We start from the raw sequence: 24,998 nt of genomic DNA, 5'->3' as shown, positions 1-24,998 counted from the left end.
CACATTACATTAGCCTTACGATTGGCTACCTTTAGAAAACAAGTTTTACATTTGACCACATAATGGGAATCCGATAAACACACATTTCTCAGAGCACTCCAAAAACGTCAGTTTACATCAGTAGAATCAATATGGCAACAATCAGAACGCCAATTATGCTTACAAAGTGTGGAACTTCAGGTTGGAGAAGCCTTGTTGCCAAGCATTCCTGGAAGGGAAACGTTGTGCTATTAACAATGGCTGATGCCGTCAAATTAGTTAAACTAAACAAAATGTGTGTCAGTGCACTGTGAAAGATCTTCACGGTTAAGTCAGAGACTCTAGTCTAAGAAATCATCATGTCACACAACGGAATAACCCATATTATCGAAAAGGGGAGGCAGTCTTAGAACTCACTGTGTGCATGGAAACTTCCATTCCACTGTCCATATCAAAACCTTGGGTGCAAGAAAAGGAGTTAGAATCATGTTGGAATCAACAATCCTTGCATTGGAAGACTAACAGTTTGCCTTCAGTGCACTGTGAAATAGCATCATGTTAAAGTCAGAGACTCTAGTCTAGTAAATCATCATAGGCATAGTTGTGGGGGAAAAACAACGCTACAGCAGTGTCTTACCAATCATGCGCTCATGGGATCCGTTCAGAGTGTACGGCTACCAGAAAGTCATGCGAGTTCAGTAGGCCTACGCATGAATGTGGCAACTAAGAGACGACACTCCAGTTGAGGCACACGAATGATCTTGGTTTACATTAGACTCAAGTCTAATGGAACAATCATAACACGCATCCTTCTTGTTAAAACTTATCCTCAACGAACAAGGTGAACAAATGTTGCCCTTCAATGTCTTGTCCCGGTACACCGGTATCGGTTCAATTGAACTTAAATCTAAACGTGTTCGAAGGCTACAGAACAGAGCATATAGAGCAAAGGACTGCACGTGGTTGTGTGCACGAATGGCGTTTTGGCGCCGTCCTACGTTCACAAGCCAATTTACGTTACCATGCCAAGTAAAGCAACTTGTTTGTAACCTTCATCCATATTCGCTACATTTTAAATATAACATATCCGCTTCTGTTTGGATGGTTCGTAAAACGCCACAAATTTGTATAATATTATTCATCCTTCTCTAGTCTTCGTAGCACGCCGACCTCGACTTCCTTACTCAAGCTAATGATCAGCAGAGGTCTTCACGACGCATGTACAGGGATTTTATAGAGGGTCCTGCTTTTTTCTATGGCGGCCATACACACCGCCTGTTTCATTTGTAACCATACAAAACTTAACCTATTCATTCAAGTATATTCAATTGGACTGTTAATCGGTTTGTCGTTATTTTAAAACACAGACAATTCAAATGAATGTACATGTTACATTCAAGAAACTGCTGTAATCTAGTTGGTTGCCGCGAGGGGTCGTTATTTTGTTGAAAACTGAACACTTTTACCACGCCCACACTACAGGTTTTCATTGTACGTCACGGAAGTCAGTTACATGAAGTGAAGATGGCGACCGCCTACGAAAGATTCAATTTGTAAGTAACCGAAGTACTTTATTTAATGAAATATACAAACACAGTGAAGTGTGCATTATTTACGTGTCTAGTAACAGAGATTTAGGATGATCTGTTGCTCAAACCATGTTATGTTTATCAAAAGACGATAGACATAAAATGAGATTGAACTGAACTTGCCTTTCTCGCAAATGCAGAGTTTGCATTTGCCTCGATTGATTTACTCGATCCATACCACATCACACAACACTGGTCGGCAAGTTGGATCTTGGTGACACATTATTATTCTGTATTACTGTCACTTTTCTATCTGGTGATCTAAGGCTGATGTGATCACCTTCTCAAACTGTCTCTGGACTAGCCAAGTGTCAGAAGCAGATCATGAACCAGTCACCTGGGCTTACAGGCAGGGTGGAACTCAAGTGGAGTCAGCGAATATGGTTTTGCTTTAACTGGTTAATTTAATACGCTCACTGTTATTGTGCTCACATATATAGGAAATCATAAACGACACATGCAAGTGTTGAGTGTTTCCTATTTTGCATGCATTTTCAACGATAGACCTAACGTTGGTTTTTCTTTCGAGTTTAAGACCATGTTGAAGCTGTTGGGAACGTTTTAGGGCACTAGAGAGTAGGAGGCCACATATTTCTGGTGCAAGATTTTCCTGCTTGACATGGGGATTGTTCAACCCTGTAACGCAAACATTACTTTACAATGGAGGACTTAGGCTAGACGTGAGCCATACTTGCTATGCGTTAGGCTTTTTTCTATTGCTTTACATTCCTCATTGAATTTCATAAACTCCAATAGAAGGGCCCTAATGTTGTGGAATAATTATGTAAGGTACTAGTTTATAAAAATTAATAATGTAATCTTCAACCTAGACTAACAGATTCTAGACTAGCTATCGCCAGTGCAGGTGGCAACAAGCAATATATCAAGCTTTCTTGGCTTCTCACAAATAGAATAAGATGTAAAATGTTACTTCTCCAGATGTTGGATTGGCTCTAACAGTGGTAGCCTGAACATTCAGATCCCGTTCACATCATGTTGCAGTGCAGGTGACAGAATGACTTTGTCATTATTGTAACACTGGAATTGGAATTCTGTTATTTATATTTCATCCTCCTGCAGGCACACCACTCCAGAAAAATTCTTCATCGAAGCATGTGACGATGGTGCAGATGCTGTCTTGGCCATTGATAGGGTGTCGTCAGAGATGACCCTGACAGGTGAAACTGCCTCATAGACTTTCAGAATGGAGTGGACCAATCTCATGTGGAATATTATTAAGTGAAAGCTTAAGAATACTCCCTCTACCCTACCTTAAACTGTTCTCATCAGAGATGGCAGGGTACCATTAGAATCCTAGTGTGTTAAATCATCAAGGCATTTGCCCTTACTTTAGCTCTCGCCATCCCATTGCTTTTCATTACGACTCACGTAGGATCATTTTTGCTCAGTCATGATTTCTATTGGAGTGCTTTGTCTAATTACAGTGACTGTTCTTTTTTTAACCCAATGGAATGAGAACATTTGATGAACCTGTTCAACTGAAATAGAAAATGGGCCCCTTTACATGCTCATGTCTTGTGTATGTAGTTAGAAGCCTTTTGTTAAAGATCAGCTTACGTATGTATTTATTTCAGGAAAAAAGGATGTCCCTCCCTCAGCCGTCACAAGGCCCATCTGTGGCATTATGGGAACAATTCACCTCGTTGCAGGTTTGTAACAGTGTCTGCGACAGCACTGTCACCATGCTGGACATACTGTGCTCGGTGAAACACACTGCATAGATAGATGGATAGAAAAAGAGCAATGGAAAGAGATACGTTCTTACTTTACTTCATTAGTCTAAACCATCTCTCCATGCATAGGGATGTACCTCATTGTCATTACCAAGAAGAGGAACGTGGGCAGCCTCTTGGGCCATGCTGTGTGGAAGGCTGTTGATTTTGACATCATCTCCTATCAGAAGACCATGCTCCACCTCACAGAGATCCAGGTTACTAACACTCTTTTTGCTTTTTGTCCAACGAGTCTGATTAGTCGGTTGGCATAAGTATTCAACCATTGTGACAAATAACAGTGCTGGCGATAAACACCCCACCTGAGTTCACTGACATCTCCGTTCTGTGACCCTGTCCTTGAAGCTAGGACAGCTTTGACGGCAGTACAGTAGCTTGCACTGAGAGGGGACCCAGTGTTTAGACAGGATCAGTTTTATTGTCCTCCGTTGGAATCACGCTGTGGTATCTAGTTTCAGTAATGCAGGCGGTTTACATAATTCATCACAGTTGCTATTCCTTACACTAATTGAAAGCCTGGACCTGGCCTGAGACTGGGCAGTCACTAATGTTGGACCTGCTCAGTTTAAAGCGATGTGCTGAAGCTAACAGTATGAATAATACCACTGCAAAAAGGGTTCACTCATAATATTTCACCTAGGCTGAATAAGTATTAGATATGTGTTCATTATGTAGACTGATAATAATTGTATTATCATCTTAAATGTTTTGGTGTAAAGTCATCTGCCCTATGCATTTATGTGTTCTGGGGACTCATTGAAAGGAATTGAAAGAGATGGGAGAGGATAGCTACTATGTTGTGAGTGAGGACGGAGAGTACACTAACATCACTGCTTTGTAGGGCAAAAAAAAGGAAGGCAGAGTGCTGACGAGGCAGGGTAGGAGCAGCTGTACAGGAAAGCAACGGTAGCGGTGTTGCTGTTGGAGATAAGGAGGTGTAGAGTCATGTCAAGCTCTTCCTGGCTCTTTCGGTAAACAGGCTTAGCATCCCGATCCTATTAGCCCAACAGAAATGTGGAAAGGCCTGACAAAAGCCTGCATGTGATTGATCGCTAGCTACAGTACAGTACGTGTGATATAAGGCACTGGTGCCTACACGTGCCACAAAGTCCAGCTGGTTTTGTTCCACAAAGGAGGGGAAAGAGGGAAGGGGGCATGAAGGATCAGGCTGAGGCTGCCTCCTAACACAAGGGTATTGTTACAGGAAAGGGATTATTTAATTAGTAGAATTAGGACGCTTCATACCAGCACCTGATTTTGATTACTGTAGGTACTTACCGGTACTTCAAATGGCAATCAGGGACACTATCTTGAAAACTGACCATTAAAAAGAGAATGTTTTCATTCGCGTGTGTAGTGAAATAACTGATGACAAATCCCAGCTTTTTACAAACACACACACACTTGATGCTTATAAATTATAATTATACAAAAAGGTGCACAAACATAATCTTCCTATCCTTTTTAGGCTCAAGACAACAAGACTTTCCTGTCCATGATGAACAATGTGCTGACCACAGACGGCTTCTATTTCTGCACGGACTATGACCTCACCCACACCCTGCAGAGGTTGGCCAACACCAGCCCCGACTTCCAGGAGAACAGCCTTCTGGAGAGGGTAGGAGCGATGACCTCAGAGCGTGATGCCTACCCCATAGCTTCTGCATATTGAAGGGGTGTCAGATTGGCAGTGGCGTTTGGCCTTCCTGAAAGTCATGTAAATCATACTCCTTGCCTGGATGCATCAGTACACTCACTCACTCACACACACACACACACACACACACTAACACATACAGCATACTCAGGCACCCTGAGAAAGATTATGGAGTCATTGTTGGTTTATGTAACCTCATGATATGTTCTCCTTCTGATGTGAGAGGGAACACACTGTACAGCTGTTATTTCCATTTCTCCTAAACCCAAAACCTGTCTGGTTTGATGTTCATACAGAAACGTGTTTTCCACCTGATCAAGTCATGACGAAAGACACAATTTACACAAAGTGCTGATGTTGTGGGAATGAATGAAGCTTTAGTTGGCTGGTTTAGAGACATTTACATATTGATGTTTATGGATGAAAGAGATATTTACTGACTCCTTTGTGTGCAGGCAGACCAGAGGTTTGTGTGGAATGGAAACCTTCTAAGAGACTTTTCTACACAGCCAGAGGTGAGGTGATCTTAACAAACATCACAATTTCTCCATCTGGAAATGAACTAGGCTAATAGCCCTGCAACAAGTGTATACTGTGGTTTATGCTTTTAAGAAGTTCCTCATGTTCTCCTGACAGCTCCACAAGTTTGCCATCCCCGTTGTTCATGGGTGTATCCTTTTCTAATGTCTTTACTCGCCACACTGACAAGCATTACGCAATGTCCTTCAGCGTGTTGTGAGTTGTCCTTGACTCTCTTGGTGCAGTCATTGTGATGAAGCCATGTCGCATCAATGGAAAGATCTTTGAGTGGATCCTGATATCCAGGAGGAGCTGTTTCCGGGCTGGTGTCAGGTACTACGTCAGAGGTAACCCGCCCACAAAAAAAACAATACAAGTCAGTTTGGCTCAATGAGACCATTATTGTTGGACTATATAGATAATTGAGATGCCTTACTGATGGCAATGTCTTGTGTTCTGTTGCTGTTTTTTGCCAGGCATTGACTCTGAGGGCCACGCTGCTAATTTTGTAGAGACTGAGCAGATTGTTTTATACAATGGAGGAAGGGCTTCATTTGTCCAGGCAAGTAATAACCACCCTCCTGCCCTCTTTAGGCACATTTCTCGAATAACGGAGGTAGCATAAAATGTCAATCCATAATTTATTTCCTTGTTCTTCCTCTGCAGACACGAGGCTCCATGCCCTTCTTCTGGTCTCAGAGGCCTAACCTCAAATATAAGCCCAAGCCTCTGATCAGCAAAACGACCAATCACGTAGGTGGTTTACATGTACAGCATCAGTCATTTTTGCTCCTTCGTATGTTGTCTGGAATATGGAACAATGATCAGCTTGTCTTTCACAGCTGGATGGTTTCCAGAGACACTTTGACTCCCAGGTCCTCATCTATGGGAAGCAAACTATCCTGAACTTGGCAAGTTACTCTTTTTAGAAATTATCCGTAGATATCTATTACTTGTGTACTGCTTCTTTTTTCAAATTACACAGCAAGTTGTTTTATCTACCAGGTCAACCAGAAAGGCTCTGAGAAACCACTGGAGCAGGCCTTTGCCAAGATGGTGACTGGCATGGAGAACAACATGATAGAGTAGGTCTACACCTCGGTCAATCATGTGTCTTTTACTTGGCATTCACCAATCTCACGTGCACATCTCAATGTCTTCTAATGTACCTAGGTACATAGCATTTGACTTCCACAAGGAGTGCAGCAAGATGAGATGGGACCGTCTCCAGATCCTGGTGAACAAAGTGTCTGACGCGCAGGATGACTACAGGTAACCCTATTCCCTTTGGCCAGCTTGTGGATGACAAACAGCATTCTGGATGTCATTACAGTTTGGAGGAGTTTGTCAAGGCCCTCTCCCTTTCTATTTCTTAGTTACTTCATGCTGGACTCTGAGGGGAAGGTGGTGGCTCAGCAGAAGGGGACATTCCGCAGTAACTGCATGGACTGTCTGGACAGGACCAACGTCATTCAGAGCCTGCTGGCCCGACGTTCCCTACAGTCCCAGCTGCAGGTAGGATGACAAAAAGGAAGGAAATTGTCTCATCGATGCTTTCAAAACAGCTGTTTTTCCACATTCTACACTGTCAGTCACTGACTTATTCATACTGGCGCCCCCCTGTCCCTTCTATCTTAATACCCTGTGTCAGTCAGATTAACCCTTGCTTCCTTTGTGATTGCCCATAGAGGATGGGTGTCCTCCATGTTGGACAGAAGATCGAAGAGCAGGCTGACTTTGAGAAGATCTATAAGAATGGTAATAGAGGAATGGCCCACCTTAATAAAAGCTGAAACTACTTGTAGATGTCCTAGGAAAGTGTTTTTTCTTCTATCTCTCCCCCACTGTTCTCTGACATTGTTTCTGTCTTATCCAACAGCATGGGCAGACAATGCTAACGCTTGTGCTAACCAGTATGCAGGCACAGGAGCACTGAAAACTGACTTCACAAGGTAAAACTATTAAAACAAACACCTAGAGCCACTGTGCACTTTATCTGCCTGTTTGTTCAAGGCTGATATGAATTCTGTTCCATTAGGACAGGGAAGCGGACCCAATGGGGCCTGGTGATGGATGGCTGGAACTCCATGATCCGCTACTACAAGAACAACTTCTCTGATGGCTTCAGACAGGTGCTTTGATTAAATATGTATTATATCATCCCAGTATGATCTGGGAGAGTGAAAAAAGGAGAAAGTTAGACCTACGCCGATCTACCCTTTTCCAGTTCTGTGGATGATGGCTTAACTTTTCTTTCTACAGGACTCCATTGACCTGTTCCTGGGTAACTATTCCGTGGATGAGTCAGATGGCCCTACCCCACTTCACGCCCAGAAGGACTGGAAGTTCCTGACGGTCAGTAATCATAGCTCACATTTGAAACAAGAATGTGCTGTGTCTGAGTAGAAGTAGGGGGAGGACTCTTCCATCTACCATCCACCCCGTCCCCTCTGTACAGAGAGAGTAACGTGCAATGTTCCTCTTTCTCTTGCAGCTGCCTATTGTCATGGTGATAGCCTTCTCTATGTGCATCATCAGCTTCCTACTGGCTGGTGAGATTATTTCACACGCACCTCCATCTGGATAAACATGCTAATGTGTTGCCTCTGTCCTGATCGCCATCATAAATAATGCCACTGATGAGTTTTGTCTTTTATCCTAGGTGACACATTTACTGAGACCCTGGCCTATGTGCTGTTCTGGGGTACAGCGTGTGCAGTCACCGCTGCTGTCATAGTCTTCAATGGCCGAGACTTTGTGGACGCCCCCAAGCTAGTCCAGAAGGAAAAGATGGACTGAATGTGTTTGTGTGGGAAGCAGCTTGGTCCAGCTGACTTGTTTACCTCTTCATCCTCCTCTTCCTCCCAGCTGGTCCAGGCCTGGACTCTGTACTGACCTGCCCTCCATAATGTCCTTCTTGAATTTCTTTGGGGTCGCTGATCCAAAGCTTCACCTTGTCATGCAGCAAACACAGGGCATCTTCTCAGACCAGTCTTCCCCAACTGTACCCCTCACACTTTTCCTATACTTGGGTTAGGTATTCCTTTCTGTTTCACATTCCTTAGCTGCTAGTACATTTAGAATGTATGATGTTTCATTCCACTTGATGTGTGTGGTGGTGGATAAGAGTGCATGTCAATAGTTTAGTCAACTGAAGGTACTTGATAACAGTTTCTAAAAGGGGTCTCTGGATCTTTGATGGCACTTTAGTAAAATGCTGTATCATTCTTTTTACAGTCAGGAGGTAAACACAAAAGAAAACCCCACAGCTGTACAATTGGGTACATCTGAAAGCATTTCCTCCTGAAAAGTTATGACCTAGACCAAATCCTACTTTATGTTCAATGGAGATTAATAATAGCAATTTAATATTGGGTGAAGTTTGACAGTTTTCCTTGGAAACTGACCCTAAAAAGAAATGGCACCTGTTAGAATGAGTGCATATTCACAAGTTTTATCATCTTGAATGTAAAGATTCAAGCCTTATTACTACAAATTGTAAGAACACTAAACTAGACGGGAATATTATGAAATTGGGTGTAGGGTTTAGGGAACGTCTTCCTATTAATATAATAATCATGCCTAGTATTTATTGTGATTCTATTTTAGTAAGGGCTTCTTGCTTATCTTACCATATAATTTCTGCACTTTTAGTCTAAATAAAATTGATTGCAAATAGTACTGTATGTGGTGAAAATGGGTGGTATGAAAGAATATTAAGATCCAGTTGATTTTATGAAGACCCATTATGTTGATGTATCGAGTATTCACCCAGACCATGGTATAAGTTGATGTAAATCATACTAAACAGTACATCTATGTAGTCATCATGTCTTGACAGTGTTTTTTCTGTATACTGTATACTATGTATTATATATCTTTCACAGTATATTGAGATTGTGTCATGCTCTAGATACAGAATCTAAATCACACTGAGACCATTGCCTTACAAGCTTGCCCCTAAATAAAGAAGGGGATGGACATTTTAATCATTCCACTTTATCCATCATTAACGTTTCTGAGTATGATTTTTAAATATTGCACTGGTTTTGGAGTTGATTTCAGACTTACAGTATTATGGAACATAAACAGTTTTGTTGGTTTGCCTTTGTGTTTACTACCCAGCTCTTTTTACATTCCATGTCAGATAGTTACTGTAATCATGTAGGAATCTTGATTTATCTGATTGTTTTTAACACTTATTCAAAAGTAGTATATATTAAAGAAATAAGGGGTTAACCAGTGACCTACTTAAGCTTCTTACTGTTTTACAATTATCTCTGTAATTTGTACATTATGCACTTGGATAGAATGTGTATCTAACATTCTTGTTATCATGCATTATGTATTTTACACAGAGTATTGAAGAGATTACTGATATTATTGTGAACATCTATTAGCAGTCTACTGTTAGCAAATTGTCAAAAAAAACTCTGAGACAACATTCATTTAATGTGTCTTCTACAGCAGGCAGGGTTAGTAGAATAATAACATCTGTCCAGAATATTGATTTAACAGTGTTGAAAATAATTGACCCAATCTGCAAAATTGTATTATAATGTTTGCAATTAAAAGCCACATAAAAGTATGCCATTATAACAAGTTTCATCTATACATCAATCTTTAACACTGAGAACACCAGGGGGGAACAGATTTCCCTGGAGGCCTGAGGAAAGTCACCCCCCCCCCTCCCCCTGTATATAACGTTTGACCAGAGCCCGTCTACGGATAGATATTACACATATTAGACATTCTCTGGTTTGACTATTTATAAAGCAATACAGTGATGCTGGTGATTTCGCGCACGCGCAAGGAAGGGGAAACTGAATTCTCCAGAACAACGATAACATGCCAGTTTGCCGAATCCCATATTTACCCTGCTGCGCATAGATGATAGTTTCTGAAAATTAGTTCTGGGATTATTTTAACAAGTGGTTTATTTAATTGTCAATAAAATACGATAAAAATAGCCTCGCTACACTCATGGTTGTATTTTTTTTAATTTTATCCTTTCGGATCTAGTAATCTGGACTTTTATTATGAAGGCAAGTTTGTTCTCTGACGCAGTTTCATCGATGTTGCCACACTTCTTTTAGCTAGTAAGCTAGCTACATGTGTTTTGTTTGGGTCAACATTTTCAGATGTTATAACATTTATTTGGTTAAAGCAACAAGTTTAGACATAAAAAATGAGCACACTGTGGATGGGCAACGTGAGTTTTCTTATGTAGTTCTTTATTTAGTTTTTGATTTGTGACTATTTTCTTGTGAATGCAGATGCAATCAAATGCTAGCTAGTAGGCTAACAGCTAGATTAGCTACATTTAAGTTGCACTACAAGTTTTTATTCCATGCATTGGCAGGGCGTTTTTGTGCTAGCGAATAATACCTAGCTAACAATGAAATATAAGAACTGTAAATTGACGATGACTGACATGTGCATGTATAGTCAGATGCTGATCTACTTGGCTAATTTGCTATAGATTTTGACGAGCGATATTCATCTGCAGATATTATTGATGTATAGCTAGCTAGCTAAGTTTGGATCAGCATCTTGATAATGAAGTCAACTGGGCAGAGTGGTATTTAAAGCTGGATAGTTGGCTTGTAGTTAACTATATCGTATTTATAAACATATTGTGGCTATTTACTATCAATATTTAACGATTTAAATTTTACATTATAAGTTGGAGCCGTATATGGACGAGAAATTCATAAATCGAGCATTTGGGACCATGGGGGAACAAGTCGTCAGTGTACGGATCATACGCAACAAAATGACAGGGTGAGTACTAAATATTATAATAATTGTAGACTTAAATATATGACTGTAGCAAATTATTACTTTTTCGCAATGTCTGTAGATATACAGTAACTAATTATACACTGTTTCCTACTCCAGGGGCGCATTGGGTTACTGCTTTGTTGAGCTCGCAGATGAAGCCACAGCAGAGAGGTGTCTCCGTAAAATCAATGGCAAAGCGTTACCTGGGGCAACACCAGTAAGTTCCTCCCCTTATTATTTAGTTTGTGTTTTAAGAATTGTGTAATGACTTGCATATATAGTAGATCCTAATCAAATCAGACGTGATTAAATAAGCCTAAACTCTTGTTTCAACAGCCCAGAAGGTTCAAGTTAAACCGTGCTACCTTTGGGAAACAAGGAGAAAGCGGGTATGTCCTCCATCAGCCCTTACATCTGTCACATCGGGAAAATTGTGGATATATTGTACTTACTTTTAATTTCTTTGTATTGTAGCCCAGTGTACTCTTTGTTTGTGGGAGATCTCACACCAGAAGTTGATGATGGGATGCTGTATGAGTACTTCTACAATCGCTATCCCTCCTGTCGTGGGGGAAAGGTGGTGCTAGATAGCATGGGCAACTCAAAGTGAGTTCAAGATTTCCTTAGAGGCCCATATAGTTCACTGAGTGTTGATGATGGTTCACTTGTAGAGCATCAACTAACTCTCTTTGCAGGGGCTGTGGCTTTGTTCAGTTCCCAGACCAGAGGCTTCAGAAGCGGGCGCTAGAGGAGTGTCAGAGTGCTGTAGGACTCGGGGGCAAACCGCTTAGACTGAGCCTAGCAGCTAACAAGTGAGTGTTGGTTTGTTTGTGTGAAAGAAACCTCAAAGCTATGTGTCCCAGTTTCCCCTAAAAAATAAAGTAAAAATAGTAAATGATGATGAGTAGCTGATGTCTTCTCCTTCTCACCTGCTTTGCAGAACCAGGCATAATCAATCAGAAAACAGAACATGGGGGTCCAATGGAGGAAACTACCGCCAAAACCAGCACCAGTACCCAAACCAGCAACAGCATCAACCATACTCTGGTTACTATTCCAATTGGGGCTATGACCAGAATGGAGGTGGCTATGAAGGCTACAACTATAACCAGTATGATTACTCACAGTACCCAGGACAGGAACATGAAGCTCCTGAGGATGATGGTCTGGAAGGTATGCAACTTACCACTAAGTTATTTAAATCATAATAAGTCAAGATACCTCCCAGAATAAATTGCTGTGTATCAGTGTCTCCTTCTGGGAACCCCTAATTAATGACCCACCTGTTTAGAAAGTCATTGGGAATTGGATACTACTTACCACAATGTGCTCCTTTGCAGATCCTAACCCAGAACTGGATGTGATTGAAGCGAACAGGAGATTCATGGAACACAGTGAGGAATTGTATGATGCGCTTATTGAGTGCCACTGGCAGCCACTGGAGCATACAACAGAACAGGTCTTAGAAACGACGACTAGCCTGCCAGAGCCTATGTACTGCTGAGACATGAGAGCCGTAAGGAAATATGACCATCAGTACCAATCTTTGTAGTTTCATGCATTGTACGAGGCAGGTAAATTCCCCCATGGACTTTTCAAAAAGAACTATTTTTCCCCCCCAACTGCTTACACACATTATTTTATGTTACAACTATGTGGTATGCTAATTTCATGGATTTGTTCTTGTCATGTGTCTTTATAAACAACGATGAGCTAATGGCTCATCCTGTACCAAAGAATAAATCCATGTTTGTATTTCTTATGCTTTTGAACAAATTAGTAATTGGTTGGTGTTTGTGATGAACAGACTTGTTTAATTGCTAAACTAAAGTATGTTAAAAGGTTACATCAAGTATAACAGAGAACATGTTCCCCAATGTTGAAGGCTAGTGTCTGTACCTCTCGAGATTTTCAATCAGCACCAAAGCACATGAGAATCACGAGACAGCCCAGTGACTGAATAGAGGCAGGGGCTTTCATAGCCAGAAGGGACCCTGTAAGAATGAATCCAATGTAATGAATCTGAGGCAATATGACCAACACAAGGGTATAAGTTTGCATGATTTTAACCATGCACTGTACTGTTTACTAAGTCTAAAGTGAACGTGGGGAATTGTAGTGGTGAGTAGTATGTTTATAAAATAAAACTGCCCTTTTTATCTGAACACATTTTTAAGGTTCAATTTATTACCATGGGAGTCATTTACGTAGTGACGTATTGACGTCGGACAATTCGTGAAGCTTAGCTTTTGGACCAAAGAACATAGGCTAAGCGGATGTTTTGTTGTTCCAGTCAAGTAAGATTATCAGTTTTAATTATTATATACATTTATATTAAATTATACGTATTAGCATTGGGAATATAGCGGAGGGCTCAGCTAGCTACTAGCTAGTATGTGGCTAGTTCGCTAGCTTTCCGCATCTATCTGCCAGCTCATCGCTAGCTAGCTAGCTAGCAGTCCGCTACTGTAGCATTAGACTAGCTTGTACTACTAGTCCCAAGCGGTACGGTAGCTAACCAACAGTTCACTACTAGTAGTGCAAACGTTAGTCAACCACGTCATGTCAATTTGACAATCTAGTCAAGTACCTATATGGAAACGGAGACGCATAGACACAAGCCTGTGGTTCATTCTGTTGACAGACTGATTTGTTGTCACCTATTGTAGCTACTGTAGTTCTAGCTTGTTAGACTAGAATTTTGGCTAGATAACTGGCTAACTAGCAAGTTGATGTGGAAAGAAACCTTTTGGCAAGATAGCTAAAGTAATACGTCAATTGCCCATAAATGTGTGGCAAATGCATTGTGTTATCTAATCTGACAGTGTTATGGTCGTGTAAAGACCAAACGGGTGGGGACAGTTAGGTTTGTGAGAGAGAGCTCTCTGGCATGGCATAATTATTTAGCTAAATCAGTAGCTACCAATAATGTATAACAGTTCATTATTGTTTTCCAGAGTTTTCAGAGACACTCACACACATACCTGAGAGGACTCTGTCAACATGTCGTACGCTAAAGCGGACAGCTATCGCTCCCTACCACGGGACTTCAATTCCCTCATACAAACATGCAGCTCCAACATCCAGAAGATCACACAGAACAGTGAGTAATGCTAAAGATTTGGTGTTTCCACTGGAATCCCCTCTTTAACGTTTCAAGTCGCCATAACACATTTAAACTAATGTTAACGAACAATTTTCACATTTACAGCCGCTCAGATAAAGAGCATGGTGAATCAGCTGGGGACGCGGCAGGACACTAGTGAACTGCAGGATCGCCTGTAAGAATTCTCGTCTCGCTCCCTCACGGATTGCACATTCTCAACTCTGAACAACCCTACCGTTCATCTGAATGGGACTATCAATGTGTATACAATAATTTTAAATTTGTATTAAATAGCTAAAATTGAATTACAAATGTCAGTTAATACTGTCAGTGTGTTACTATAGTTTGAAATGTACACGATGGGGATCTACACATTTTCAAATCCTATTATCCATGGGTTGTTCAGGCACTGAACTTCAGATAAAGTTTTGTCCTTGCAGAAGTATAGCCTAATTTTGGCCCAATGTGAAGTAATTAAGCTTCGCAACATATAAAGGGTCTGACTGTATCTTGTGCCATCTCAATGTTTTTCATGATCTTTGTTGTGCTAATTGTGTAGAAGAGCTGTCTATGTTTACTGTAATATTATAGTTCTAAGTCTACATATGTCCCCCCAGGCAGCAGATACAGCATTATACAAACCAACTGGCCAAGGAGACCAACAAACACCTGAAAGATCTGGGCTCTGTCCCCCTACCTTCATCGCCATCAGAGCAAGTAAGTATCATGCATAAGCATGCATGTGTGGCTAGTGACCTTAATAGAAAGTATCTCAAGAAATGTGACATATATTTGAAATCATTGTGTATTTGACAGTTTGAAAACCCCAGACGATGCACAATGGAAAACAAAAACAAACAAAAGAAATATGCTTGAGTGTATGCATTTCCCCTGAATACAGTTAGTTAGGGAGCTGGGAATCAACACTGATCCTCATCCTCAGAGACAGCAGAAGATTCAGAAGGACCGGCTCATGAACGACTTCTCCGCAGCCCTCAACAACTTCCAGGCTGTGCAACGTCGCGCAGCGGAGAAGGAGAAGGAGTCTGTGGCCAGAGCCAGGGCAGGATCCCGCCTCTCTGTAAGCTCCACACTCTCATGTGCATTGTTGTGTAATATAATATTGAATATAAGCAGCAGCTTTTAAAAAAAAAATTTCATAAGGATGTAGCATTTGGATAAGAACCTGCCGTGATATTATGATTGCGACGTGCAGACAGTGCACTAGAATACACATTTAACTTTTGTTGCCACTCTCCTTCAAGGCTGACGAGGGTGCCAATGATGAACAGCTGGTGTCCTTTGATAAGTACGTGCATCCACAATTCTTTTACATTCTCCATAATTCCCATGCAATCAATCGTTTATATTGGATCTTTTAGGTGGATTGTATTGGTTCTGACTCGCTGTATCCTTCTCTGTGTCTAGCCAAGAGGACTGGGGCCAGACCTCATCCCAGGTAGAGGAGGCAGCCATAACAGAAGAAGATCTGGAGCTCATCAAAGACAGAGAAACAAACATTAGACAGCTGGAGGTGAGACTTCACTGTAGCCTTGTTGGGTTTTTACCCCCCACTGTGTAGAGGAGTACAAACTCTATATCGATCCCGAAGCTTCAGTAAATCGACCTCCTTAGTGCTCCTAATCTCCCCCGTCCTGAGGAGAAAATCCATATGATTCAGAGGATTGGAACCAGACGGTTGACCTGTTGGACATGGCTAAAAGATAGTTGTCTTGTGTTGATTTCAGTCGGACATCTTGGATGTGAACCAGATCTTTAAAGACTTGGCTGTAATGATCCATGACCAGGGAGAGATGATTGGTAAGTTTAACTTGTTATAAAAATCACAATAACACCTTATTTAATGACCAATTTATTTAGGTTTGGTCTGGTTTTGCAACACCGAAACATGCATGGTGATGTTGAATGTGCATTTCTGTCTGCAGATAGCATAGAGGCAAACGTTGAAAATGCTGAGGTTCATGTTGAGCGAGGCGCGGAGCAGCTCCAGAGAGCAGCCTACTACCAGGTAAGCATCAGGTATACCAGGTGGTATGGTCAGGTATATCAGGTAAGCATCAGTTTTACCAGGTATACCTGACCCTCCATCCCAACAGCCCAGTCGAGATGCCATGGAGTCATAGCACACTGTCAAAACCATCCATATTGGATCCTCTCACATTTTGTATGATCACTGTGACTAAACAAACACCTCTTAACTTTTTGTTTTTCCCCAAAGCAAAAGTCCCGCAAGAAGATGTGCATCTTGGCCATGGTCATGTCTGTAGTGCTGGTCATACTGGGCATCATTATATGGCAAGCTGCCAAATGAAGAGAATTGGCACTCCACAACTCCTTCTTTCACAGTTTTATTTATTACAATACTTTCCCCCCAACCCCCCGACCTACCGCACCTTGTTGGAGTCTCTAGTCAGATTCTCTGAAAGAGGAGGGTTAACAATGACACGGGCGTAGGAACAAACGATGAGTCTAGGTAGTGTTGTGAAATGAGACGCCCAGCTGCCCTCACACTAGCCTCCTGTATCTCTGACCAGACACTACATGTATAATCAGCATAAAGGCAGTACGCTAGGATGGAGTGGGGGGGATAAAGTAAAAGCTTATTTTGTGTCCTTTTCATTTCTTGTGATAATTCTGCACTAACACTAGCATCCAATTTCAAAGCAAGATCTGTTGTTATAATATGGCTATTAAGAGCATTCTATTATGACGAATTATATAAAATAATAAATAAATAATGGGAATCCTCAAGAAAAAAACAATGTTGATAAAGGCAAATCATCTCTGGGTTTTGGGGGGTAAAAATGCGTTTTGTAAACTGTAAATCTTTGGCAGCATATGGTGTAAACAGTTCAGAGTGCCACACTCCGTTTTAGGTTTAAGTCCTTGTATTGCTCAGGTCAAATGAGTTATAATGATTACAAAACATGGTCTTGTCAAAACGTTTTCCTGCTTAACAAACTTTCTTGATATAATTAACACTGTTGCAAGAGGGACCTGCTTGCATTAGTATTATGGTATGCACCTTCTTAATGTTTTATGCCTTTTAAACACCATGGCAACAATGGGGCCTATGTTGTGGATGGTTGTGACTTCTTGAAATGATGGACATCGATTTAAAAGTGCTAGATAACAGAAGTACAAACTGATACCATTTGTGAAGTCTGTATATATTACAAATGTTAGATGAAACATTGTGACTATTTCAGGTAAGAATTAGAGAGATCTGTAAAATGCAACCACAATTGTAAAACAGTAATTGTCTACCTGTTTTTTATTGATTTCTATTACTTCTATCAGTATACATAAATAAAATCAACATCTTAAAATATTGTTTTGAGTCCCTTCAATATTTTGAACACTATAGCAGAGTGTTCACTTCTGTACACAATGTTGAAATGGGCCTTGCAATCAGACAATGGCAATGATGATGCAAACCAGCAGGTGTCAGTGTTGCATTGATGTTATAGCCCTTAGTCAGCCTGAGATAAAGAAGGTCCTCATCAGGCTGCAGTTCATCACCTCTCAACCTCCCTACACAAGGCCTGCTCTATTACACAGACATGCTCATTATTGTGTTTAATGCAAGTGCATCACAAGCTACTTTGATTTGACGAGAATGTGTTAAACATTGATGTTATCAATAGGACTCAGTTATACAATAACAAGGCTTTAGTATTATTGGTCTCCCAGGACCAACAGGGTCCACTGATGAGCCTTAGGCCTGTGTAGTTGACCTGGCCTGTCAATTCACCCTAATGTTTTGAGGGAATGTCAATTACTTCAGCACATATGACCCCATGTTCTCCCTTATTCCCCCCCCCCCTACACACACACACACAGACATGGTGTGAGCTGAATGATGGGGCCCCATCTCTCAGTGGTGTAACAGGGAGGCCCACAGCACTCGTCTCAGGCCAAAGAACGTGAATACCGTTTGGTTTTCTTTAATTAGGATGAATATCATATTACCTCTTTTTTTTCCTGGGGAAGGTGTGTGAGGGGAAACGACTGGGGCGTTGCCGCACAGCTCAGTGGTAGTGTAGCATGATGTCACATCCTGGTCTGGGAGCCATTAAGCCCTGTGAGGAGGTGTCACGGAATGTTTTGACACCCCTTTTTTTTAGGTGTCATTTTGACACGCCAAATCAGACAGAACTGAGGATCTGCATTATTTGCTTTTGCTATGTGGCCATTCACCAGCCATTGTACTGTCTTATCAGCATCAAGCATTGACTTTATCCACCCTAAATTATAGAACAGTAAAAAAAAAAAATACAGATGTGGACCAATAAATGTCATGCTGCAATGTTTATTTTTGTTATTTTCTGATTGAGGAACAAGAATTGTCAGTTGTGATGTGAATTACTTATGCATTGCATGGCAAATTCGCTGTTAGTTACCTGAGAGCTATTAATGAATGTATCTGCCATTTGATTTGTGTTATTATTTTTACACGCTTGTGTGACTTCCCTGTTTATTGGTCTGGATACAAAAGAGACAACGACAGCAACATGTTTCTGGCCGTTTCAATAATCCATTTCTCTTTTTGAGGCAAGGGGTGCGTGAGAAGGAAGATAAAAGGAGGGGAGTAGGAAAGAAACATTACGTTCTTTGTTACTCCAGGGAACTCACATGTCTTGGTTGTGACTCGCACACATTTTTGGTGTCCTGTATTTGGTGACTTTTTTTTATTGGATGTCTTGTTCACTTACTGCTGTAGATGGTTGACCCAGAGCAGAGTGGAGGTAGGTTTTCCCTGACATGGTTGAACACAAGGAGGGGTGGCAATGCAGAGCTCTTCAGAAGTCCAGCGCTGTATTAGAACCAGCTGTTGACCCTCTCCCACCTCACTAGTTGGATACCTGGAACTAAAACATTACATACATATAAATGTACAACATAAAACATAATACACAAGCTGTCATTACAGCTTTGAGAGGTAAAACGTTGAATGTTTTGATTTGTCTGCGACACATGAAGTTTTATTTGAAGACATTCTCATGATTGATAACCAACTCAATCATCTTCGTTTGACGCTGTTTTGGCTTGTGCATTGTTATTCCATCTTTTCAGATTTGTCATGCCGTTTCAACCCATTTTTTAAGAACACGTCCAGGAGGGTAGTAATGTCAAATACCAGAACTAATCTAGCAATGTTTGTACTTTACATACTGGAACCATGTAAAATCACATGTATGAAAACAAGACCCATTCTAAGCCGACACAGTAAACCTTGACATCACCAGCATAAGCTGTATGTGGTTTCCATACAGCCATAATGTTTCATGTGAAAGCAGTGCAACATGATATACCAAAAAATGTAAGCTGCTTTACAGCATGTGGAGTGGGACTGGAATTGTACTGTATGTTCTCATCACTGACTGAATGTATGGTTTTAGCACATACAGGATTTGATGACGGTTTCTCCAGATCTGTTGACTCACCATAATTGCTTCAGCATTTGGAATTGTTGTGCCGTGCACATTCCTGTCCCGATTGCTTGTTTTTGGATGCTGGGAAGCTTCTGGCTGGAGTTTAGAAACCAGTAGCTTTTTGTTTGGGGGAAGGCTCTTCACCAACATAACCAACAGCTGTCCTGCAGCCCTGCACAATTACCTGTTTTGCTCATGCGTGCACATGCTTGCTTTTGTGTCATTATTTTGCAGTTGCAGTACCATGAACGCAAAATTGAGTGTAACGCTTCTCATTCCACTGTTTACGGACCGCACGATTCAGTGCCTTCAGTGCAAGCCTCATGATGGAAAATGGTACATTGACATGCACCATGTGCAAATCCATGTATCCAAGAACATATTTACACAAAAGCTGGCCATGCAAACTAGTGGAGGAATGTCTCACCAACACACCCTGACACTGGATATGAACTAATACAAAATGGAGTCCTCAGCGCACAACAGAAAGAACATAAATGGGAGTTCTCAACAGGTTGTGTTTACATTCCAATGGCTTGTGTCGCATTTTCCATGAGGTTCACCCGAGGATAATTAGGGGATGCAATGGGTTACAGATGTCGGTCACGCTTGGTGATGGTGGAGGAGGTGGTCCTGGGCCTCTAGATGCCCCATGTCAGTGGAGCCCTGTCAAATCACAACAGGCTTGGCTGGAGACTTAACAAGATGGGCAGTAACTTGGACCCCACCCTCAACCAGGCAACTGAGCCCCAGCCCTCCATAGTCACGCAATGACTGGAAGAAAGAACCCCCCTGGCAACATCCTCTGAGTGGACTACCATCCCTGCTGACACCGAGGACCATCCCTAGACAGTACTTTATCGTTTCCACTCTCTCTGGTTACTATCAAGATGACAATAAGGGAAGATTAATTCTCCAGGAGGGGGAATTAGGGAGAAATGTTTTATTTTGCATGAAGTTCTGTCATCAGCTCCACCCAGGCTCCCAGAAGACGTTCCTCAGGGCTGAAGGAACCTCAGCTCCCTGTTCCCTGTAATAAACTTCCCTTTCTTCACTTCCACTGGGCTTTTGTATTATCCTGAATATTTTCCTCTCAGCAATGATACATGTGCATACATATACATCCAGTGGTCGACACAATGTAACATTTAAAATACAGCACACTCCATTTTATAATGCAGGATAAACCACTAACTCACTGTGATTGGGGCAGACCTGTGTTGGTCCATGTGTGGTCTTAAAAAAGTGAAAACAAACAAACGTGGATAAAGATTTATTTTGGTAACCTTGGGAATGAGGTTAATTAAACATTGAGGAGATACATGTTTCCTCTGTCAGGACCTCACTTGTTCCAGAAGATTCGCCAACATCGTCAGTGTTTCCAGCAACAACGAGGAGAGATCAACTGTACCCAGCTTACTCCAATCCATCCCTGCTTCCCCCTCTGCGGGTGGCGGTGCCACTGTTTTCACTGTCTCTTGCCACAAGCCCTGACCCCATTCCTCTGCCCTCCACCCCCGGAGGTTCTCACACCAGCCCAATGGAAACAATGTCCAGCTCTTTAATAACCTTTGGCCAGAGACAGGAGCAGGATTCCCCAGACGCCCAGGCAGCCTAAACCCTGGTTCACCAGCTCGCCAGGTCAGTCGGGCTGTTTTTCCGGCACGTTCTCTATGGCGGATCAACACAGATTCCCCCTAACATGATCCAGATGCCAGGGTTCCCCCATGAGGACACAGATCTCTCAGCCGCCATGGAATATTATCCATCTCTCCAAGGCAGGAGATGATGGGAACCCTGACATGGGATAGAATTGTGGGTAGCTGGGACTCAGGAGGGTTTCTTAATGGTTCCCCATCTCCTCCTCTATCCCCCCTTCTTTTCCTTGAGTATTCATTACAATTGTACACAGGCCCTCTTATGTAATGTCTTACACCATCTTCCGGTGACCTCTGACCCCGACTCCAACCAATTTGGTGGGAGTCTGGGTGTCAGTTCCCCCACTGTTGTCCCCAGTCCCCCTCTGCTATTACAATGTACCTGTTTGCTGAGTGAACACACGCACAACAGTGCTTGGGGAGTGAGTAACCTAACCATGTTTTCACAACCTGCTAAATCATTTGTGTTTTTGAAAAGCCTTACGGAAAGGTTTTTGTTTTGAATGTGGTAGGCACGTACTGACTAATCTGTGGCCAATGACAGCACACTCTCTACATCAGCTCCTAATGAGTAAATGTTAGTGGTTAGTAGAAGAAAGGGGGTTAATATGGAGCTAGGCCACAGTCAAAACCAGAAGACCCACACACACCTCCCTGCCGAGAGGCTGAATCACATCAGGGATGCACAGCAGTCAGACTAAATGTGTTGCTGTTGAACTGAATCTGATCTCCTGCTCCCTAGCTTCCTTGCTCCATGTCTTTTGGACCCCCTGTTGTCAGGTTGAAATCCAGGACCAGCATTCATCCATCACATCGGTCCTGCGGGGTAAGAAAAGGAAGAATAATGTGACATTAAATGTGGACCACAAAAGTAAAACAGACTTTCTCTTCTCCAGAGACTGAGAGGAGGGACTGGCACCCAGCCACACAGTTGCATGCACCGTGTTCTGAATAGCTTTGAGAATGCTTTTTCCCTTTGCTTCAAAACGTTGCTGTGCCCCTGTCTATGACAGCTTTGTGATTATGTAGTGTGGCATCATTGCTCATTGCCATGCCACATGATGTCACATGTGGATATGCTCAACATTTTCCTCTCTTCCTGGCCTTCAAGGCCTCCCTCAGGCTTGAGGGTGTCCTACCCTCTTTGTCCTTGTGTGGGTGTAGGAATCCCAAAATGGGTTTGACTTCCCACAACAGCATGCAAAGCATCAAGGCAAACAATTCACTAGAGAGGCTGTCTCCCCCCCAGAATAAATGGAAAGGTTAAAGAGCATGGCTGCTCCGCGGGTTGCTGACAGATACACCCCTGTCCCAAGTCTACACTCAGAACTCCCTTCCTTTTCCTAAATATTCCCCACTTTCATATTAACCTTGAGGGATGAACCAGTGCCTTACATACCTTTACATTACTTTTACATATGGATGAAGGCATGGGGGAGGCCAGGGTAAAATGTCACACTTTTTGGTAGTGTAGATTTTTCTGTATTTTAATATCCATCAAGAACTATTTAACTATTGATGTATACGGTTAAGTTGCACAAAAAAAGTCTCAACTAATTCGGTCATTACTGATTAAATAGATGTTGAGAAGTGTGACAACATGCTGTATCCCTTAACAAGAGAAGTTCTCACACATGATGGGACAAATTGTCATGTAATGTTGCCCAGTGCTCAACATGGACAGTCTGAAAAACCGCAGTGCTAGGCCTATTTAGAGAATGGCATTGTTCACTGTCAAAAGGCCATCCTGAACTCAATGCCAGTCAAGTACCACCCTGGTTCTAATTCACTACCACCCTGGTTCTAGCCCAGTCTCACCCTGGTTGCAACCCAGCATCAACATGCCCCTCACAGCTGGTGTCAACTATTCTGTTGGCCTAGCCTACATCTTACCACACCATGGAAGTTCTTCCGACAGACCTGTTTCAAGCCAAGAAGCTTATGAGGTCCACAAATGAAAAGAGGTGATTAATCGTGTAGGTAGAGAGAAGGAGTGAAAGAGAGAGTGAGCAAGAGAGCAGGAGGGGGACCTTGCTCAAATACACACATAAAATGTTCTTGATCTTATCTGGCAGCATGGGTGATTGATCCAGGGCCAGCTGGCCTCTCTGTGTGATATTCTTACCCCGGCAGACTAGCCTACTCAGAGACAGCAGAGAGAGAGAGAGAGAAACAGAGAGAGAGAGACTAAAACAAGAGCAAGAGAAAGAGATACTTCTGGCAATGGTATGGGGGTTACTCAGTTTTAGTCCCAGTGCCTTCCTACAGCCAAGATCTGAATAAGAAGAGCTTCTGGTGACAGAGAGAGTTATAGCCAAGAGGACTAAGGATAGGAAGACCATTAGAGGCTTGAACTGTAGACAGCATGTTCAGGATAGAAAGAGAACAAGATGGTGTGATTTGGAAAGAGAATGGAGGACGGTACCTTTGGTGCAGTATTTGGGTGTGTCTCTCCCTGACTCTGGGAAAATTGGTCCGACCACCTCATCTACCTTTTTCCCCTCTTAATTCCTTCCAGACGGGCCAAATGTTGAAGCTGGAAGGCCTTCAAGGGCCTCTCCAGTTTGGGTGTGTGTGAATGTGCTCTGAGGAAACTGTGAGATGGCTTAGAGGGGAACATCGAGTGAGGAGAGGGAAGGAGGCAATGTGATATGCCACCCCAGTCTCCACAGAGCACCTTTGGGATTTGGTCAAAAAAAAATCCCCTTCTTCGTCCTTGAGGTCTGTCAGCTTGCAGCACACGCTGTCCGCCACCTCCCCTGCCCTCGGCTCCTCTGGCCTCATCGCTCCTGAGTGACGCTCTGACTCTTTATTCAAAGTTGCTCAACTGAGGCCCACCCCCGAGCCCTCCTGCCTGTCTGCCCGCCCGCCCGCCCGCCCGCCTGCCCTCTCTCAGTGCCAGTGGTATTTCCTCTCTGAGCTCCTTCATTATAAACCAGAGGGGACACGGCAGCCGCTGCCAGCACTCAGCAGTCAAAACAGCCTCCTGCTCTAGCTATCGTGAACCACGGCCGTCTGCTCTTGGCTTACCACCACTGTTCAGTCCCTGACTCGGTGGGAACCGACTGTTTGGCTTGGTGGGCCTTTATCAGACCTTATCTGCCCTGGCTGAGAGCACATCCTACTTAAAGTCGTCCTAATATGACACGAATTGTTTCTTCAGCGTGTGTTGAGTGTCTTTATGTGGCTCGTACCCTCTAAAAAACTGTTGAGTGTCGTCATGCCTATTAAAACAATGTGCTTGTGTGAGTGTGGATGATAGTAATTATCGCCTCAGCAGGAGAACTCGCAGTGACGCAGGGATTACTCCCAGAGAGCCTGACAGACACATCACTCATCGCTCAAATGATGTCTGGATCGAGATCTGAGATATCTCCTCAGGGAGTCATATTTTTGGTAGTCAATACGTGCATCACTTGTTGCTAGGGTGCTGAGCAGACTGAATGCCGAGTGAACTGCGCGAATGGCCCACAGACCTGACGACTCCCTGCAACAT

At 42.5% G+C, this 24,998-nt stretch overlaps 3 protein-coding genes and 1 non-coding gene across 5 annotated transcripts; 3 read left to right on the top strand and 1 right to left on the bottom strand.

The window, feature by feature from the left end:
- Positions 1-276: 276 nt before the first annotated feature.
- LOC134007092 (small nucleolar RNA SNORD52) lies at positions 277-345 on the bottom strand. Its single transcript, XR_009927995.1, has one exon. It is a non-coding gene; the product is annotated as a small nucleolar RNA SNORD52 (small nucleolar RNA).
- Positions 346-1,452: 1,107 nt separating this feature from the next.
- On the top strand, positions 1,453-9,507 carry sacm1la (SAC1 like phosphatidylinositide phosphatase a). Its single transcript, XM_062446252.1, has 20 exons — positions 1,453-1,532; positions 2,649-2,746; positions 3,164-3,238; positions 3,392-3,519; positions 4,791-4,940; positions 5,435-5,494; positions 5,616-5,649; positions 5,744-5,845; positions 5,975-6,060; positions 6,165-6,251; positions 6,341-6,409; positions 6,504-6,583; positions 6,672-6,770; positions 6,875-7,013; positions 7,187-7,256; positions 7,378-7,450; positions 7,537-7,630; positions 7,761-7,853; positions 7,993-8,050; positions 8,161-9,507. The coding sequence occupies exons 1-20, from the start codon at positions 1,504-1,506 to the stop codon at positions 8,295-8,297; spliced, it is 1,761 nt and encodes a 586-aa protein (XP_062302236.1). The 5' UTR covers positions 1,453-1,503; the 3' UTR covers positions 8,298-9,507.
- A 1,042-nt stretch (positions 9,508-10,549) lies between these two features.
- On the top strand, positions 10,550-13,447 carry LOC134040831 (tRNA selenocysteine 1-associated protein 1-like). The gene is made up of 8 exons (XM_062486959.1): positions 10,550-10,710; positions 11,185-11,282; positions 11,400-11,499; positions 11,619-11,671; positions 11,757-11,888; positions 11,978-12,094; positions 12,223-12,455; positions 12,623-13,447. The coding sequence occupies exons 1-8, from the start codon at positions 10,687-10,689 to the stop codon at positions 12,784-12,786; spliced, it is 921 nt and encodes a 306-aa protein (XP_062342943.1). The 5' UTR covers positions 10,550-10,686; the 3' UTR covers positions 12,787-13,447.
- A 53-nt stretch (positions 13,448-13,500) lies between these two features.
- On the top strand, positions 13,501-17,742 carry stx12 (syntaxin 12). 2 transcript variants are annotated; one of them, XM_062486961.1, is made up of 10 exons: positions 13,501-13,579; positions 14,240-14,385; positions 14,494-14,563; positions 15,006-15,105; positions 15,332-15,469; positions 15,654-15,697; positions 15,817-15,922; positions 16,137-16,209; positions 16,335-16,417; positions 16,628-17,742. In XM_062486961.1, the coding sequence occupies exons 2-10, from the start codon at positions 14,286-14,288 to the stop codon at positions 16,718-16,720; spliced, it is 807 nt and encodes a 268-aa protein (XP_062342945.1). In that variant the 5' UTR covers positions 13,501-13,579; positions 14,240-14,285; the 3' UTR covers positions 16,721-17,742. The 2 variants fall into 2 exon arrangements, with proteins under 2 accessions (XP_062342945.1, XP_062342944.1); XM_062486960.1 differs by having other exon boundaries at positions 15,290-15,469.
- Positions 17,743-24,998: the final 7,256 nt, after the last annotated feature.

Source organism: Osmerus eperlanus, chromosome 20 (assembly GCF_963692335.1).
Source record: "Osmerus eperlanus chromosome 20, fOsmEpe2.1, whole genome shotgun sequence".
Taxonomy (NCBI): Eukaryota; Metazoa; Chordata; class Actinopteri; order Osmeriformes; family Osmeridae; genus Osmerus; species Osmerus eperlanus.
The sequence above is the reverse complement of the archived record's forward strand: the minus strand, read 5'-3'. Positions and strand labels throughout refer to the sequence as shown.

Bases quoted from the DNA above. Each gene is read 5' to 3' on its own strand.
- LOC134040831 (XM_062486959.1), top strand. From the start codon at position 10,687: ATGAGCACACTGTGGATGGGCAAC. The intron at 11,500-11,618 runs GTAAGTTCCTCC...TTGTTTCAACAG, and splicing joins CGTTACCTGGGGCAACACCA to CCCAGAAGGTTCAAGTTAAA. The intron at 12,095-12,222 runs GTGAGTGTTGGT...CCTGCTTTGCAG, and splicing joins CTGAGCCTAGCAGCTAACAA to AACCAGGCATAATCAATCAG.
- sacm1la (XM_062446252.1), top strand. From the start codon at position 1,504: ATGGCGACCGCCTACGAAAGATTCAATTT. The intron at 5,650-5,743 runs GTATCCTTTTCT...CTCTTGGTGCAG, and splicing joins CATCCCCGTTGTTCATGGGT to TCATTGTGATGAAGCCATGT. The intron at 6,771-6,874 runs GTAACCCTATTC...TCTATTTCTTAG, and splicing joins GACGCGCAGGATGACTACAG to TTACTTCATGCTGGACTCTG.
- stx12 (XM_062486960.1), top strand. From the start codon at position 14,286: ATGTCGTACGCTAAAGCGGACAGCTATCGCTCCCTACCACGGGACTTC. The intron at 15,470-15,653 runs GTAAGCTCCACA...CTCTCCTTCAAG, and splicing joins GGGCAGGATCCCGCCTCTCT to GCTGACGAGGGTGCCAATGA. The intron at 16,210-16,334 runs GTAAGTTTAACT...TTCTGTCTGCAG, and splicing joins TGACCAGGGAGAGATGATTG to ATAGCATAGAGGCAAACGTT.